Source organism: Canis lupus, chromosome 8 (assembly GCF_048164855.1).
Source record: "Canis lupus baileyi chromosome 8, mCanLup2.hap1, whole genome shotgun sequence".
Classification (NCBI taxonomy): Eukaryota; Metazoa; Chordata; class Mammalia; order Carnivora; family Canidae; genus Canis; species Canis lupus.
In genome coordinates, this window is record NC_132845.1 from 44160735 (window position 1) to 44177237 (window position 16503).

The window sequence follows — 16503 nt, forward strand, 5'->3', positions numbered from 1 at the left end:
ACTTGTCCAAGTGAAGTTGAGGCTGTTTGAACAAATTCATGGCATCTTTTTTGCTCCACGTGGGGCCAACACAGCTGAATACAACTGAAAGAGCAGATGTAAAGTTGCTGAGATGGAATCACCCCAATGTCCATCACCGTAGTGTGAATAAATAAATAGCAATATATATTTTTTAAAGGTTTTATTTATTTACTCATGAGAGACACAGAGACTGAGGCAGAAACAAAGGTAGAGGGAGAAGCAGACTCCCTATGGGGAGCCCGATGCGGAATTCGATCCCAGGACCCCAGGATCACAACCTGAGCCAAAGGCAGATGCTCAATGGCTGAGCCACCCAGGCGTCCATAGCGATATGCTCTTTCCATGAAATAACATGCTGCAGTGAAAATGAGTGCCCTGCCCCACCTATGGCACAGACTAACCTTGAAGCACTGGGCAACAATACTCAAACGCAAAAGAATAGACAGTTTCGTATGAGTGTGTTTTAAGTCCAAGAAGGCAAAACTACACTATACTGAGGGTGTGCATGCACAAGTGGTAAAACTCTAAGGACAAACTAGTAACTGAGCACCTAAGTTACCCTCGTTACCTAAGTTACCTAAGTTACCTTCTGGGGGTTCTGGTAATGCATAGATTTTCACCCGGTAGTAACACAAGTGTTGGCTTTATAACTATTGTACTTTACACGTATGTCACGTGGGTATATCACAGCAATGCTGTATTTCGTAATGGGTTAAGACAGTCCTTATGGGGTTGCAGATGAAAACAACAACGAGGTACCCTTACGCACCTGTTAGAATCGCCAGAATCCAAAGGCTGACAACGCCAAATGCTGGTGAGGATGTGGAGCAAAAAGGAAGCCTCATCTGTTGCTGGTGGGAATGCAAGATGGCAAAGCCACTTTGGAAGACAGTTTGGTGGTATCTCATAGAACTAAACATACTCTCACCAGGTGATCCAACAATCGTGCCCCTTGGTATTCTCTTAAGTGAGTTGAAAACTTAATCGTCATACAAAAACCTGTCTGGAACAGCTTCATTCTTAATTGCCACAACTTGGAAGGAACCAAGATGTGCCTTGGTAGATGGGTGGATAACTAAGCTCTGGTCCATCCACACAATGGAATGTGATCTGTCTCTAAAAAGGGATGAGTTCTCAAACCATGACCAGACATGGAGGAAGCTTAAATGCATATCCCCAAGTGAAGGAAGCCAATCCGAACAGATGGCATGCCATAGGATTTCAACTATATATGACCTTCTGGAAAAGGCAAAACTATGGAGATGGTAAAGAAATCAGTGGCTGCCAGGGGCTAGAGCGGAGGGAGGAATATATGAGCAGAGTGCAGAGGATTTCGGGACAGTGAGCACACTGTGTATGACTATGATGATGGACACATGTCATTATGCATGTGTCCAAACCCACAGGATGCACACCACCACCAGGAGTGAAGAACAAGGCGACCTATGGATTTGGGGTGATGATGACGTGTCCCCATGTGCGGTCCTCAGTTGTAACAAATGCGCCCCTCTGCAGAGGGTGTTGAGAGTGGGGGAGGCCCCACGCATGTTGCAGGAGGGGCCTAGGGGCATATGAGAAGTCTCTATAATTCCCCTCAGTTCTGCTGGGAACCTAAACCTGCTCTAACAAAATAAAGTTTGGGATGCCCGGGTGGCTCAGTGGTTGGGCGTCTGCCTTCAGCTTGGGACGTGATGCTGGAATTCCGGGATCGAGTCCCACAGCAGGCTCCCTGTGGGGCCTCTGCCTATGTCTCTGCCTTCCCTCTGTGTCCCTCGTGAATAAATAAATAAAATCTTTTTTAAAAATTTAAAAAAATAAAGTTTATTCATTTTTTTAAAATGTCAGAAACGAAGGAGAGGCGAGGAGGGAAAGGTGTTGGGCCTGTGACCTTACCTCTCCGGCCTCATCTGTAAGATAGGGATAGCAAGCCTTCTGTCCTCGGACCCTGCTACAATGACCAAGAGTGATGCACTATGCAGGATGCCTGGCCTGCCTTCCATTCCTCTGGGATTACCAACCAGGACTTGGCTTTGTGTTCCAGAGTCACTTCCCCTTACAGCTCAAGAAGATCAGCCCATGCCCAGCTCCAAGGAAACAGACATATTTTAAATAAAATGAATTAGAAATCAGATGACAGACCCAAGAGGCTGTTGAGAAGTGGGGGCCCTTCTCTGGGGACATGGCACATTAGCCCCCCTCCCTGCCGCTGGCGTGCTCTTGCCGCTCTCGGTGCTCAGAGATGATGTACCCCACCATTGGGGCCCCCGGCGATTACCCCAGGACCTTACAATAAGTGCCAGCCTGCAGCACTGGGATGCCTTGGTTGGGCAGGACCATAACTGGAGGAGGGAGGGACCCAGCTGGGAAGACATGTGGCTGCTCGGTGTCCGTCACCAACATCCTGGATCCCGGATAACCTAGCGGGAAGAAGAAAAACAGCAGGCTTGTGACGACTGGAAATATTCATTACTCCCCAGACACAGGAGAGAACAGGGCGACTCTGTAAGCTCATCTCTGAGGAGAACGTTTTGATCCAGGTCTAAGTGGATCAGTAAAACCTTTCCTGCTCAACACACACAGGGGGTGGGTAGAGGGTCCACGGCCAGCCTCTCTGAAGTCGGGGTTCCTGATGACTCCAGCCACGTTCCCAGGTTCTCCAGGCTCTCGCTCATTCTGCAACTGCAGGTGCTCAGCATTATAAGGACGACCAGGATGGGGAAGGCCCTGCTCTCATGCAGCTTACATCCTAGCGCAAGAGACAGACGATGAACAAGTAAAAAAATAAGTAACAGAGCATTCCAGAGAGCAACAAGCCTATGCAGAACATAAAACAGGGGTGTGAGGAGAGCCCCTGCCCACCCATCCCCACCTCCCCGGCCCAGGCAGGTGGTAGGGGCAGCACCGAGTGGGCCAGGAGAGCTCTCTGAGCAGGGCGCTTTAGCTTTGGGCCCAGCCCTGAGGAAGCCCATGGAGCCCACAGAGACTGGGCTGGGCACTGGCACCCTGAGCCGCGGCAGGAGCGGAGCCTAGAGGCCCGAGCCAGTTTGGGACTCTCCCGCTAGTCTGCTAATGGAGCATCACCAACAGGGAGGCTTCAGCAACAGGAATGGATTCTCTTGCACTTCTGACCACCCGAAGTCTGCAGTCAAGGTGTCCGCAGGGCTGGTTCCTGCAAGAGGCTCTGACGCAGAGAATGCTCCACGCTCTCTCCCGCCTTCTGGGATCCCCGGCTTGTAGCCACATCCCTCCAATCTCTGCCTCAGTCTTCACAGGGCCTCCTTCTCTCCACGTGCCTTCCTCTTTCCGTAAGGACACTCCCAGGATGGTGGGTGATTTCATCTCAAAAATCCTTACCTAGTTACATCTACGAAGACCCTATTTCCAAATAAGGTCACATTTGGAGGTTCTAGGTGGACAGGAATTTTTGGAGGCTACCATTCAGCCCGCTACACACTGGAAATGGTATGATTTTAACACTGCGGGGGGTCACCTCCAATGAAGGAGGTGAAGATTGGCTAGGTGATCCTCAAACAGTTCGCAAGAACAACAGTAGTAGGCGATATGGATTCATTACCATAGCCCCTCGTCTACCATAGCCCCTCGTCTGCACCATTTCTGTGCTTGCAGGGCCTGACTTTGGACAGGCGGCCCCAGGACATTTTCTCTGGAGTCACTCTGTTCACACACACAGCTGACCAGAAAAGCCAAGGAATTAGCAGCCCCAATCAATGACTGTAGGATTTTGGGATGCCTGGGTGGCTCAATGTTTGAGCATCTGCCTTTGGCTCAGGGCGTGATCCCGGGGTCCTGGGATCGAGTCCCACATCGGGCCCCCCGCAGGAAGCCTGCTTCTCCTTCTGCCTGTGTTTCTGCCTCTCTCTGTGTATGTGTGTGTCTCTCATGAATAAATAAATAAAATCTTAAAAGAAATAAAAAAAAGAAATGACTGTAGGATTTGGTGTACAAATTCCCCGGTGCTCTCACCTCTCAGGTGTAGTAACTCAGAAGCCCATGTTTTACCTAGGTTCCAAGAATTCCCCAACAAGATTAAACTCCAGGGACCTGGAGCCTTTGCACTCAGCTGGAGGGAATGTAAAATGGTGCAGCCACTTTGGAAAACGGGCTGGTTGTCCCTCAAAAAGTTAAATATAGCATTACCATTGGAGCCAGCAGCTCCACTCCTCAGTATGCAGCCAAGAGAAAGGAAAATTTATGTCCATATAAAAACTTTACATGCGTATTCATAGCATCTTTATTCATAATGGGCAAGAAGTAGAAACAACCAAATGCCTATCGACCAGGGAAGGCACAAACAAAATGTGGTCTAACCGTCTAATGAAATGTTATTTTGTAGTTAAAGAGGAATGAAGCAGTGAGCCAAGCTACAACACGGATTAACTTTGAAAATATGCTCGGTTAAGGAAGCCAGACACGAAAGAGTACCTATTGTAAGATTCCATTTCTATGAAATACCCCAGACAGGCAAACCCATAGCCAGAAAGCAGATTAGGGGCTGCCAGGGAAGAGGGCAACTAGGAGTGAATGCTCATGGTTTCACAGTTTATTTCTGGGGTGATGAACACGTTCTGGGATGAGATGGTGGTGACAGCGGGATGGCCCCGTGAATACACTAAATCCACAGATCCGTACACCCGCTCATTGGGGCTGCTGTAACAGCACGCCAAAGAAAGAGTGGTTCATAAGCCATGGAGATTTCCTTCCCAAAGTGCTGGAGGCTGGAAATCCGAGGCTAGAAATCCTCCCGAACCTGCCCCCATCCTATCTTCACCCAAGAACAAACCGCTACATCAATCTGAAGACATCTTTCCAGACCTCTGAGCATTTACATCAGCTGTGTGCATCCTAGAAAAACAAAACCATGTAATATTTGGTGAGCATTTTTTTCTTATATAACTGATATTTATACACTTTGTATGGTCCTGCAATGTGCTTTTTTTTTTTTTTTTAATCTAACAACATGACTTGGTAAAATTAGTGAAATTCAGGGATTCTTCAAAATGCAACGGATGCTATTAGATCACCCCAAGGGGGCAGGAGAGTCATGCCTGGCACCTTCCTCGTGTTCTATTTTTGTTATTCATTCTCAAAACAACACTTCAAGATAGGTATGATTTCAATTCTGGAGAAATTCGAATGTTAAGTTCTAGGGAAGTAATAACGTGCCCGACCACCTAGCATGTGGAACGTTCCCCGCGATTCCGAGTGGAAAGGACTGGCCAGCGGCCCCACTGAGGATTCGAACCCAGCGCTGGCGAGCAGGCAGGTCAGCTCGGTGCCTCTGGGCCCAGAACCAGGAACCAGAGAGCCAGGCGATGATCGCTGCGCATTTGCAGCAGGTGTTATTAGAAGCTAGAAGCGGGCAGAAGGCAGGGGGCAGAGTTATAATCGCCTAGGGGAAGAGCTCTCCCTCGGAGGACAAAATCTTCCAGCGCTGATTGAGAAAACACATGAAGCATTCGGTAAACACAGCACCTTTGGCAAGGGGGCTGCTCTGGATGCCCCAGCCAGTCATAATCACCTGACGGCAATTTCCTGCAGCCTGGCTTCTCATCACACATCTGGCAGTGCGTCCGCCGTCCTCTGTCGCATACATGATTTGTCATTAGCCCAGGCGGTGGGGGTAATGTACACGCCGGCGAGTGTGAGCTAGCACTGTAACCCTGGGGTCGCCAAGCCTTGGGAGAGCCACTGGAGGGAGGAGGCATGCAGGAAAGGGCCTTTCACTGAGGCGTCATCCAGCAGGCAGGCTTGGACATCTGGGAGACGGCCTGCCAGCTCCGCCATGCAGAAGCTGGGTGACTCCCAGGAAGGCACTGGGCCTCTCTGAGCCTCCGGGGTGGTCGTGTGGATGGAGGAACTGAACACGAAGGGGACAGCAGAGTGGCTTGTAAATAGCTGAGTGGTGGAATAGGGAGAGACCTCTCCAGACACCTGCAGAGCTCTGCAAAGAAGGGCTGGCTCTCCTCCCCCTTTATTCTGATAGGCTCCTCTCCAGTGGCAAAGGACCTCAGGACCTCAGGACAAAGTGGCATAAACAGTAACCCTTTTGTTATGTTCCTGGATTCTGTGGGTCAGGAATTCAGGCAGGGCACCGTGGGGCTAGCTTCTGTTCTAGGTTGTCTGGGAGCCTCAGCTGGGAGGACCAAGAGGCTGGGTGTGGAAGGGGGGGGGGGCAGTACTCACAAAGCAGGGGGCTGAAGAGCTGGGTCCAGAGCATCCCTTCCAAGATGCTTTCTATTGTGGGTTGAACGGTGTCTCCCCAAAAGATATGTTTCAGTTCTAACCCTGTACCTGAACACAACCTTATTTGGAGATAGGGTTTTTGCAGATGTAATAAGGTGAAGATAAGGTCATGCTGGGTTAGGTGAACCCTAATACAGTAACCGGTACCCTCACAAAAAGGCAATTTATTTATTTCCTTAAAATATTTTATTTATTTACTTATTTGAGAGAGAGAGAAGGGGATGGAGGGAAAGGGAGAAGCAGGCTTCCCACTGAGCAGGAGCCTGATGTGGGGCTTGATCCCAGGACCCTGAGATCATGACCTGAGCCCAGAGGCTTAGCAGACTGAGCCACCCAGGCGCCCTGAAAAGGCAATTTAAACACATACATACACAGAGGCAGAAATTGGAGTAATGCATCTATAAGCCAAGGACTGCTGAGAGCCATCAGAAGCTACCTCCTTGCCTCTGGAGGTAGTGTGGACCCAATGTTTGTGTCCCCACAAATTCATATGTTGAGGCCCCGACCCCCCAGTGAGGACATATTTGAAGACTGAGCCTCTAAGGAAGTAGGTAAGGTTCAATGAGGTCCTAAGGGTGGAGCCTGACTGTGGAGAATTAGCATCCTTGTAAGAAGGGGCACCAGGGAACCTGCTCCCTCTCTCCTTGTACACATGAAGCAGAAGCCAGGTGACAACGCAGAGAAGGCAGCTGCCTGCAACCCAAGGGGAGAGCTCTCACCAGAACCCGACCACGCTGGCACCTCGGGCTTGGAATTCCCAGCCCCCTAACCTGTGAGGAAGTAAATGTCTGCTGTTTAAGCCATGATGTCCATGGTGTTCTGTTATGGCAGCTTGAACCGACTAATACAGAGTCTCTGGAGAGTACAGGGCCGGTGACACTTGATTTCGAACTTCTGGCCTCCAGGACTGTGGGAGAATAAACTCGTGTTGACTTAAGCCATCCCATTTGTGGTAACTTGTTACAGCAGCCATAGGACATTAATACAGTTTCATGGCTCACATTCCCAGGGCCCGGAAGGATGAAGAAGAGATTCACCCAGGGCTGTTGACAAGAATTTATTCTCCCACAGTTCTGGTAAGAAAACTGGTCAGCCACATGCAAAAAGAATGAAACTGGACCACTTTCTTACACCTCACGCAAAAATAAACTCAGAATGGATTAAAGACCTAAGTGTGAGACCTGAAATCATAAAAATCCTAGAGGAGAACGCAGGCAGTTAACTTCTTCAACATCCGCCCTAGCAACTTCTTTCTAGATGTGTCTCACTTGTTTCTGCAAGGGAAGCAAAAGCAAAAATAAACTAGTGGGACTTGATCAAAACAGAAAGCTTCTGCACAGCTAACGGAACAATCAACAAATCTAAAAGGCAGCCTACAGAATGGAAGAACATATTTGCAAATGATATAGCTGAGAAGGGGTTAGGATCCAAAATATATAACGAACTTGTGAAACTCAGCACCCAAAAACCAAATAATCCAAGTCAAAAAAATGGGCAGAGGACACGAACAGACATTTTTCCAAAGAGGACATACAGATGGCCAACAGACACATGACAAGATGCTCGGGGTGATGATTGGGATCAGGGACATGTAAATCAAAACCACAATGAGATATCACCTCACACCTGTCAGAATGGATAAAATCGGGCAGCCAGGGTGGCTCAGCAGTTTAGCGCCACCTTCGGCCCAGGGCATGATCCTGGAGACCGGGGATTGAACCTGTCGGGCTCCCTGCATGGAGCCTGCTTCTCCCTCTGCCTGTGTCTCTGCCTCTCTCTCTCTCTCTGTGTCTCTCATAAATAAATAAAATCTTTTTTAAAAAATGGATAAAATCAACAATACAAAAACCAACAGGTGTTGGCGAGGACATGGAGAAAAAGGGACCCTCGTGCATGGCTGGTGGGAACACAAACTGGTGCAGCCACTGTGGAAAACAGTGCAGAGGGTCCTCAAAAAATTAAATAGAACTCCCCTATCATCCAGCAAGAGCACTCCTGGGTATTTACCCAAGGAATACAAGAATACTCCTTCAAAGGGATACACACACACACACACACACACACCCGTTTCTAGCAGCATTATTTGCAAGAGCCAAGATCCGGAAGCAGCCCAAGGGTCCATCGACTGATGAATGGGTAAAGGTGTGGCACAGACACAAAGTGGAATATCACGCAGCCAGAGAAAAGAATGAAATCTTGCCATTTGCAATGACACGGATGGAGCTACAGTGTGTGATGCCGAGTGAAATTAAGTCAGAGAAAGATAAATACCCTATGATCTCACTCATGGGCAGCATTTCAGAAACAAAACACACGAGCAAAGGAAAAGCAGAAAGAGACAACCCCAGAAACAGACTGTTAACGATAGAGAACAAACCGATGGCTACCAGAGGGGAGGTGGGGGGAGGAGGAGGATGAGAGAGTACACTTACGATGACGAGAAAATAAAAATAAAATTTAAAAAAATAAAAATTAAAGCTTCTCCCCCCCAAAAATAAATCACGTCTAAGTATAAATCTTTTTTTAATTTTTATTTATTTATGATAGGCACACAGTGAGAGAGAGAGAGAGAGGCAGAGACACAGGCAGAGAGAGAAGCAGGCTCCATGCACCGGGAGCCCGACGTGGGATTCGATCCCGGGTCTCCAGGATCGCGCCCTGGGCCAAAGGCAGGCGCCAAACCGCTGCGCCACCCAGGGATCCCTAAGTATAAGTTAAAAAAAAAATAAAAATTAAAGCTTCTCCCCCAAAAAAACTAAATCATGTGTAAGTATAAATTTAAAAAAAGTAAAAATTAAAGCTTCTCCCCGCCCAAAAAATAAATCACGTGTAAGTATAAGTTTTTAAAAAATAAAAATTAAAGCTTCTCCTCCCCCCAAAATAAATCACGTGCAAGTACAGTTGCCATTTCCTGGGTGCTCGCAGCATGCCGAGGATGATGCTGCTTTCCGAGCATTATTGTGTTTCCCCTTTCCGATTCAGAGAAGCCCAGCATGGGTTGCAGATGTGAACCAGCAGCTTTTTCTCTCCCCAACGCATTCAAAACCTAGTGGGGGAGACGGTAAACAGGTCTTGACAACCAGAGTCACAGGCGCTCTGATGGAGAGAGCTGGAGGAGGGGGAATCCAGGAAGGCTTCCTGGAAGAGGTGACCCCAAGTAGCCTAGCCCCTGGCCCATAGCCTACAGTAGGATCCTCGTGGCCCGACGTGCAGGTCGGTCTGTGCCAAGCCTCGTGAATGGCGAAAGGCGCAAAGTCCCAGGGCTGCAGGTCAAGGCAGGGTACCCGGCCCCGCCCCCCGCGCGGCTCCGCAGGTGGGCGTGGCCACGGCGCGGCGGCGGCGGAGGGGGCGTGGCCGCGCCTGCGCAGACCGCCCACAATGGCGGCCGCCTGAGCCCGGCGGGGAGAGGCCTCGGCCGGACTCCCTCCTGCAGCCCGCGGCGGGTAAGCTCCCGGGACAGGCAGCGGGATGGGGACGGTGCAGGGAGCCTCCTGGCCGCGGCCTGGCCCTGACGCCAGCCCCCACTCGGCCTCGCTGTCCCCTGCCGACCCGGGCCGGTGGGAGACGGGGCCGCGCCGCCTTGCAGGTTTCGGTCCGGGGGTCCAGGCCGCCCCCGGGTCGCGGACCAAGACGGGAGGGCGAGGCCGGAGAGGGACTGCCCTGTGGGCGGCACCGAGGGAGGCGGCGAGACGGGAGGGGTCCCCGCAGCCCCCGACTCCGGGCGCCGAGTCTGCGCAGGGCTCCCGCGCCCCGGGCCGCCGTCCCTCCGCCGCCCCGACCTCCCTCGCACCTGCCCCGCCGCAGCCCGTTCCCTGCCGCAGCCCGTTCCCCGCCGCAGCCCCGCCCCGCCGCAGCCCCTACCCCGCCGCAGCCCCTTCCCCGCCGCAGCCCCGCCCCGCGTCGGCTCCTGCCCCGTGTTAGCCCCGCCCCGCGGCAGCCCCGCCCCGCGGCAGCACCTGCCCAGCCTCAGCCCCCGCCCCGTGTGAGCCCGTCGCAGACGTGCGCCCAGGGCCCCGTTGGTGAATGCGTGAGTTGACCAACACCTGGCAAAGGGAAAGCCTGGGAGGCCGGGAGGTCTTCTAATCCACAAATAGGAGACCCTGACTGGGGGGCCCGAGGGGAGAAAGGATGAGCCTGGCCCCCGACAGCCTTGGAGAGGCGAGCTGCTGCGGGATGAGCCTCAGCCCCAGGGAGGCCCATCTGCAGGCTAGGGGTCCATTCCCCCCCTCTCCAGAGGCGCCCGGACTGAAGCCATCCAACTGTAGCATTCCCAGAGACTCTGAGTCAGCTGTTCCTAAGTAGAAACACTGGCTCTTCTTGCCTTTTTCCACCCTCCAGCACACTCTCCAATAGTAATTACTTTTTTTTTTTATTTTTGTTTATTCATGAGGGACACAGAGAAAGGCAGAGACACAAGCAGAGGGAGATGCAGGCTCCACGCAGGGAGCCCAACGTGGGACTCAATCCCGGGTCTCCAGGATCATGCCCTGAGCCAAAGGCAGGAGCCCAACCGCTAAGCCACCCAGGCATCCCTAGTAATTACTATTGCTGCAACAATTGACACTTACTGTCGTTACATGTTGGCCGTTTAACTCTGTCCTGAACCCTAAAACCGATGGTCTCATTTAATCTTCACACAGGCGGGGGGTGGGGGGGGCAGGTAGGTACAAGACACTACTGTTCCCAGATAACTGGTCCTAGGAGAAGCCCTCTAAAGGGATCCCACTTCCTGGTTCTCAGTCGTAGGGTACATTTCTGGGAAGCCCGGGTAGTTTGAATTTTAAAACTAAAAATTCAACCAGAAATGAAGAATTTGAGTTTGATTTTTTTTTTGTCTATGTTTAAAAAGAGTTAGTGTCGAATTATAATATTATGCTCCTTCGTGGGATGTGATTTTTCCAACGAAATTGCACTATAGCAAGGAACAGCAAGCGTCCTTTGGTTGTGTTTGACTTTCAGAGCATCGTCACAGAGGATCTTTTTTTTTTCTTCTTCTTCCAAAACTGTATGTGGAAGTCCTCAGGATATCTTTCAGCCCTGGGAGAGCCACATCTACCTTTGAGACATTTATTCCTGTCTTTGGATCCAGCCTAACTGTTCCAGACCACATTGGTTGAGGGCTTTTGCCTGAGGAAGGAGCATTTCTCCTCCATCACTTTCACTGGCACTGTGAAATCCTACATCATTTTACTAGATTCACAGCATCACTTCTCAATCCACTTACTTTGTGCCGGCTTCTGGTGTCAAGTGAGAAAGCCAGCATGGAGGCTGATTTAACAAGGGATCAGCTTTTCCACAAAAATTTTTTGTGGGGGGACACCTTTGGCTTCCCCATGGCACATCCTTAAAGGTAGGAACTCTAATTAGGTGCGCTCAGACTGTGAGGACAGCCCAGGTTACCGTAATCCCACTTTCCAATTGAAGAAATATAGGCCCGAGAGGTTTCGTGCCATGCCTAGGACACACGGCTAGTGCATGCACCTACCCAGGTAGGAACAGCTCCTGTAGAAGGTCAGGGGTTATCAGCAGGTTTGGGCCAAACGCGCCTGAAACCAGCCCAAGACAAGGAGTTAACAACTGCTGTGGGGCCACAGACTCTGCTCAGTTCTTTATGCCCCGGGAACCCTGTAAGGTGAGAATATAGCCTAGAGGTGAAGAAACAGGTCAAGAGAGGTGAAGTGATGTCCCCCAGGTCACATGGCGACGATTCAGAAACGGGTTTACACCCACTCCGCCAGCATCCCAGCCCATGGCTGTGTGTTGCTGCCATGCAGTGAGGCAGACGTTTAGTTGCAGAGGGAGCCTTCCTGTTTTGACCCCTTTGCCTCAGAGGTAGTTTCCGCAGCCGTTGGCTGTGTCACCTGCATAATCTCTCACATCTGTACCTCACGGGTACAGTGATTCCCTTGGCTGCTTTATCTTTGAATCTCCGCTTGGTGGCTCATTCTCTTTCTAATTTAAAAAGAATGCTTTAGGGGCATCTGGGTGGCTAAGTCGGTTGGGTGTCTGCCTTCAGCTTGGGTCATGGTTCCAGGGTCCCGGGATCAAGCTCCATGTCAGGCTCCCTGCTTGGCATGGAGTCTACTTCTCCTTCTCCCTCTGCTGCTCCCCCTGCTTGTGCTCGCTCTCTCTCTCCCCCCCCCCCATCAAATAAATAAGTAAAAACTTATTTAAAAAAAAAAAAAGAATGCTTTAGAGCAACAAGGGTATTTGGGCAGTTGAAGTCAACTTCTAGAATTAAAAAAAAAAAAAAAAAAAAAACCTAAAGGAGAAATAACTAAATGCAAAGCGTAAATTGTGATTGAATACTGTTTTAGGAAAAGCCAGCTATAAAAGCATGAGAAATGGAGAAAGTTGGCTATGGACAGGGTTGGGGTTTTAAATGGTACAAAGAAATCTTAGGTTATCTTAGATCTGCTACTGATCTTGTGGTTATATGACAGCATGTCTTAAGAGAAAGACAGTATGGGGCACCTGGGCTCAGTCGGTTTAGCGGCTGCCTCCGGCTCAGGTCATGATCTGGGAGTTCCAGGATGGAGTCCTGCATCGGGCTCCCTGCTCGGTAGGAGTCTGTTTCTCTCTCTGCCCCTCACCCCACTCATGCTCTCTCTCTCATTCTCTCTGTGTCTCTCAAATAAATAAACAAAATATTTAAAAAGGGAGAAAGAAACTGTAGAGAAATTTAGAGATAAAATGTGTCTAGAATTTCCTTTTGGTTCAAGGGAGCAAAAACCCAGGTAGACAGATCAATTGACCCCATATGACAAGGTGTTGATGACCACTGGATCTAAGCAGTGGGTATATAACAGTTTATTATGTTATGCCCTCAACTTTCTTGTCTTTTTGAAAATTGTCAAATGCAAAAAGTAGGAAAAAATTAAAAGTGAAGGAAAACTTTATCAGTATAAATGGAAATCTGGATCCTTTGCCATAAATAAAAGACTCCTGTGAAACTGAACACACTGTAAACAGAATAACACAATTCTAGCTGGATTCTTTTCCCTTGCAAAGCCTCCGAGACTTTCTCCTTTGAAAGAAAGGAGAGAATCCTTGAAAAATTGAGAGAATCAGAAAAGGGAAGCATCTTCCCCCAGAGAAAGTTATTTACTACCGGGTTGGAGAGTATTTACACTGCTCCCCTTTGGGACCTGCTGTCCTGAGGACTTGATCTTGCCTTCCAGGTGCTGCTGTCCCATGATTAACGTGGAGCCCGGCCATGGTAGCTGGCCCCTACCCCAGCCATGGACGAGGTTACGTTCAGAAGTGACACTGTGCTCTCAGATGTCCACCTCTACACCCCAAACCACAGGCACCTCATGGTGCGGCTGAATGGCATGGGGCAGCCCGGTAAGGTCCTGCAAGTGTGCAGAGGGGCCCAGCACCCTGTGGATCTGTTTTGTTTTCTACTTTCTCATATTCTTCTTTGGGGGGAAAAGATCAGCAAGTTTACATTGTTCAGCTGCTACTCTTGTTGGGTTGAGTAAACACCTGTGCTTTCCTGAGCACCTACTCTGTGTAGGGTGCGGGGAAGTGGATGGCAGTGGTGGGCAGGACCTGCTGGGAGTGAGAAGGGAACAAGCCAAGCCCTGCCCTTGGGGAGCCTGTTGCCCAATTTGGGCTCCTTTTGCCCCACCCCAATTCAGGCCCCTCTGTCACTTGGCTGGATGCCTCCAGCTCCTCCCACCAGGGCTCCTTGGCTCTGCTCTGCACACCTTCCCCTACTCATCTCCCCAGCATCCAAGGGGATCTTTTAGAAATGTGAGTCACATCAGCGCCCTGATTGAGACCCTCTGGTGTCTCCCTCTTGCTATTAGAATAAAATTGGACTCTTCACCCTGGCCTGTGAGCCCAGGCTGACCCAGTGTGTTCACACTTGCCTTTCTGTGCTCTGTTCTGTTCCTCACACACTGCATGCACTTCTTCCCTTCCAGCCCTGACTCCACATGTCTCCTCACACGGGCCCTCCCCAGCTTTGACACCCTGTTTCCACTTGTGATGTGATTAATACTCCTCTTTCCCTCATGTCCCAGTCTGGGCCCTGAATTCAGAAGCCTGAGATTCATGGATGGATCATTGCCCAGCCTGGGTCAGATAGCCAGGGGAGAGGGGGACTGCAGCCCAGGTCTATCCCCTCGATCCCTTGTACCTCCGCCTCCAGCCCACCTGTCTGGAACACATACTTGTCCCAGTAACTTTCCAGCCACAGATGGGGGAGGCGGCATGGTGTCCTTGTCCTGTCCTCTGGGCTGGGTCTGTGTCTTACCTTGGCCGTGTCAGAAGCTGTGTGGCCTCGTCAGCTCCTTTCATCCCCCCAAGCCTCTGTGTCCACGTTCATAGGGTGGAGCTGGCACCACTGTCTTCATAGCGCAGGAAGGGTTAGGGTGATGGAGGCCGAGCACTTTCTCTATAGATGCTCGTCAAATGCTAGCTGCTCTCAGTGAGTGGCCCCAGCTTCTCGGCTGAGTCAAACGGGCTTTTTCTGTGGGCATTACTATGCCTGGCCTTTAGAACTCTGTCCCAGTGGAGATCTGGATTTTCTGCAGGGAGGAGACAGCCCGGAGATACCGTGTTCGTCTTGCCTTTCAGTTTTCCTGTCCCAGTTCAAGCTTCTGTGGAACCGAGACTCTCAGACAGACTCAGGGGCAGAGGGCGGCAGTCATGGCACGGTTCCCGCCGAGGACACGCCCCCACGTGGGTCGGGCAGTGCCAAGCCCCCTCTGGGGAGTGGCTGCAGGATTGACACTGGCCAGGAGGGTGTGGGAGCTCAGCTGGACGAGGACGGGGATTTGGACGTCAAGAGGAGACCCCGGGCTGCTACGGACCCCGAACCAGCAGGGCTTCCAAGAGACAAGGTACATCCCACGATTCTAACGCAGGAGGAAGATGACCCCCTGGCAGACGAAGCACAAGAGAGCAGCCCCCACGATATCATCAGAATAGGTAAGTACAGGCAGGCTGTGTTCTAGGCCATTCCATTGGGGGTGGTGCGGAACTCACTCCAGAACCCTACTCTGTGTCTTTCATGGATTACCTCTCTTCCTCACGGCCTTTCCAGGGATGAGCGTCCCCATTTCACAGAGGCAGGAGCTGCAGCTCAGAGAGGTTGAGGAACATGCCCCAGGTCACACAGCCAGTCAGTGGCAGAGTGGCGATTTGCACCCGGGTTTGCCTGACACCGCAGCCTATGTTTGTATGTCACGTGATCAGACCATTGGAACGTTCTGTCCTGGGGCGGGGAGGTGGAGGGGGCATGATGACTCTTTTCACTCTCAGCCTTCACTTGATTAGCTTCGCTGAGCAGGGAATGGCAGACTTGGGTATTCTATACCGAGGGCTTGGTCTCTGGTGTGTGTGTGTGTGTTTGGCGTCCTGGGAATTTACCTTCCTGACCTTCCTGCAGGCTGAGAACAAAGTCCCACAGCAGAGGGCCAGGGTATGGCCAGGTTCCTGGCCTGTCCATATCACAGACCTCGTGCTGAGGCCCTTCCTTCAGCATGCTGTCACTCCTGCCCGGCCTGAGGGAGCCAAGAGGCAATTAAATGCTCAAGCTCCAGGGATAACCCCGGTTGTGCCGTCCCCGCTGGAAGGTGTGATGTGAGGGACCAGATCTTGGACTCTGGTGCCCTGCAGATCTGGGCTTCAACCCACTCCACCCCTCACGAGCCAGGTGACCTTTGACCCACAGAGCCTGTCCCGTGTTTGCACCCATAAACGGGGTACAGAATACTGCTCTCTGGTGATCATTCGGTAAATAACGCCCAGTATGTGCCTGTACCGAGCCTGATACAGAGTCGACCCCAAGCAGATGTCTGTCTCCTGACAACCATTTTCCTCTGACCCCATAGACCAGGCCATTGTTTTCAGGTTATGGACCCATCTAAGGAGCCGATTAAAAAACACCCGGAGGGGAGGGGCGCCTGGGTGGCTCAACCAGTTGAGTGTCTGACCCTGGATCTCAGCTCAGGTCTTGGGTGAGTTCAAGCCCCATGTTAGGCATGGAGTCTGCTGTAAGAAAACAAAACCCAGAGGGGAGGAGGATGTTTTTTTCCAAATCATTTGAGAGAATTGTCAAAAACCCTATAAAGGTTTTCCATGGACCTTCTAGGAATCCATAGATCCAAGGTTCAAAATAAATTATGATCATTTCCTGGAGAAAAGACAAAGAAACTGAGACCCAAACAGAAGAGAAAGAGGCAGGGTTGGAACTCAGATTCTGAG

General features: G+C 50.9%; 1 protein-coding gene across 13 annotated transcripts in view; it reads left to right on the forward strand.

Annotated features, from left to right (window-relative positions):
* Positions 1-9588: 9588 nt before the first annotated feature.
* The window catches only part of METTL22 (methyltransferase 22, Kin17 lysine), a 39009-nt gene continuing 32094 nt past the window's right edge, over positions 9589-16503 (forward strand). For 10 of the 13 annotated variants that reach the window (XR_012035460.1, XR_012035459.1, XM_072835724.1 and 7 more), the window contains exons 1-3: positions 9589-9728; positions 13467-13632; positions 14872-15225. Coding sequence is in view for 11 of the 13 variants with exons in the window: in XM_072835724.1 (XP_072691825.1) it covers positions 13527-13632; positions 14872-15225 (460 nt within the window). In the remaining 2 variants the exon portion in view is untranslated. Of the gene's footprint in view, positions 9729-10195; positions 10313-10675; positions 10821-13466; positions 13633-14871; positions 15226-16503 lie in introns of those variants that run through there. The other 3 variants (XM_072835726.1, XM_072835727.1, XM_072835725.1) reach the window with 3 other exon arrangements.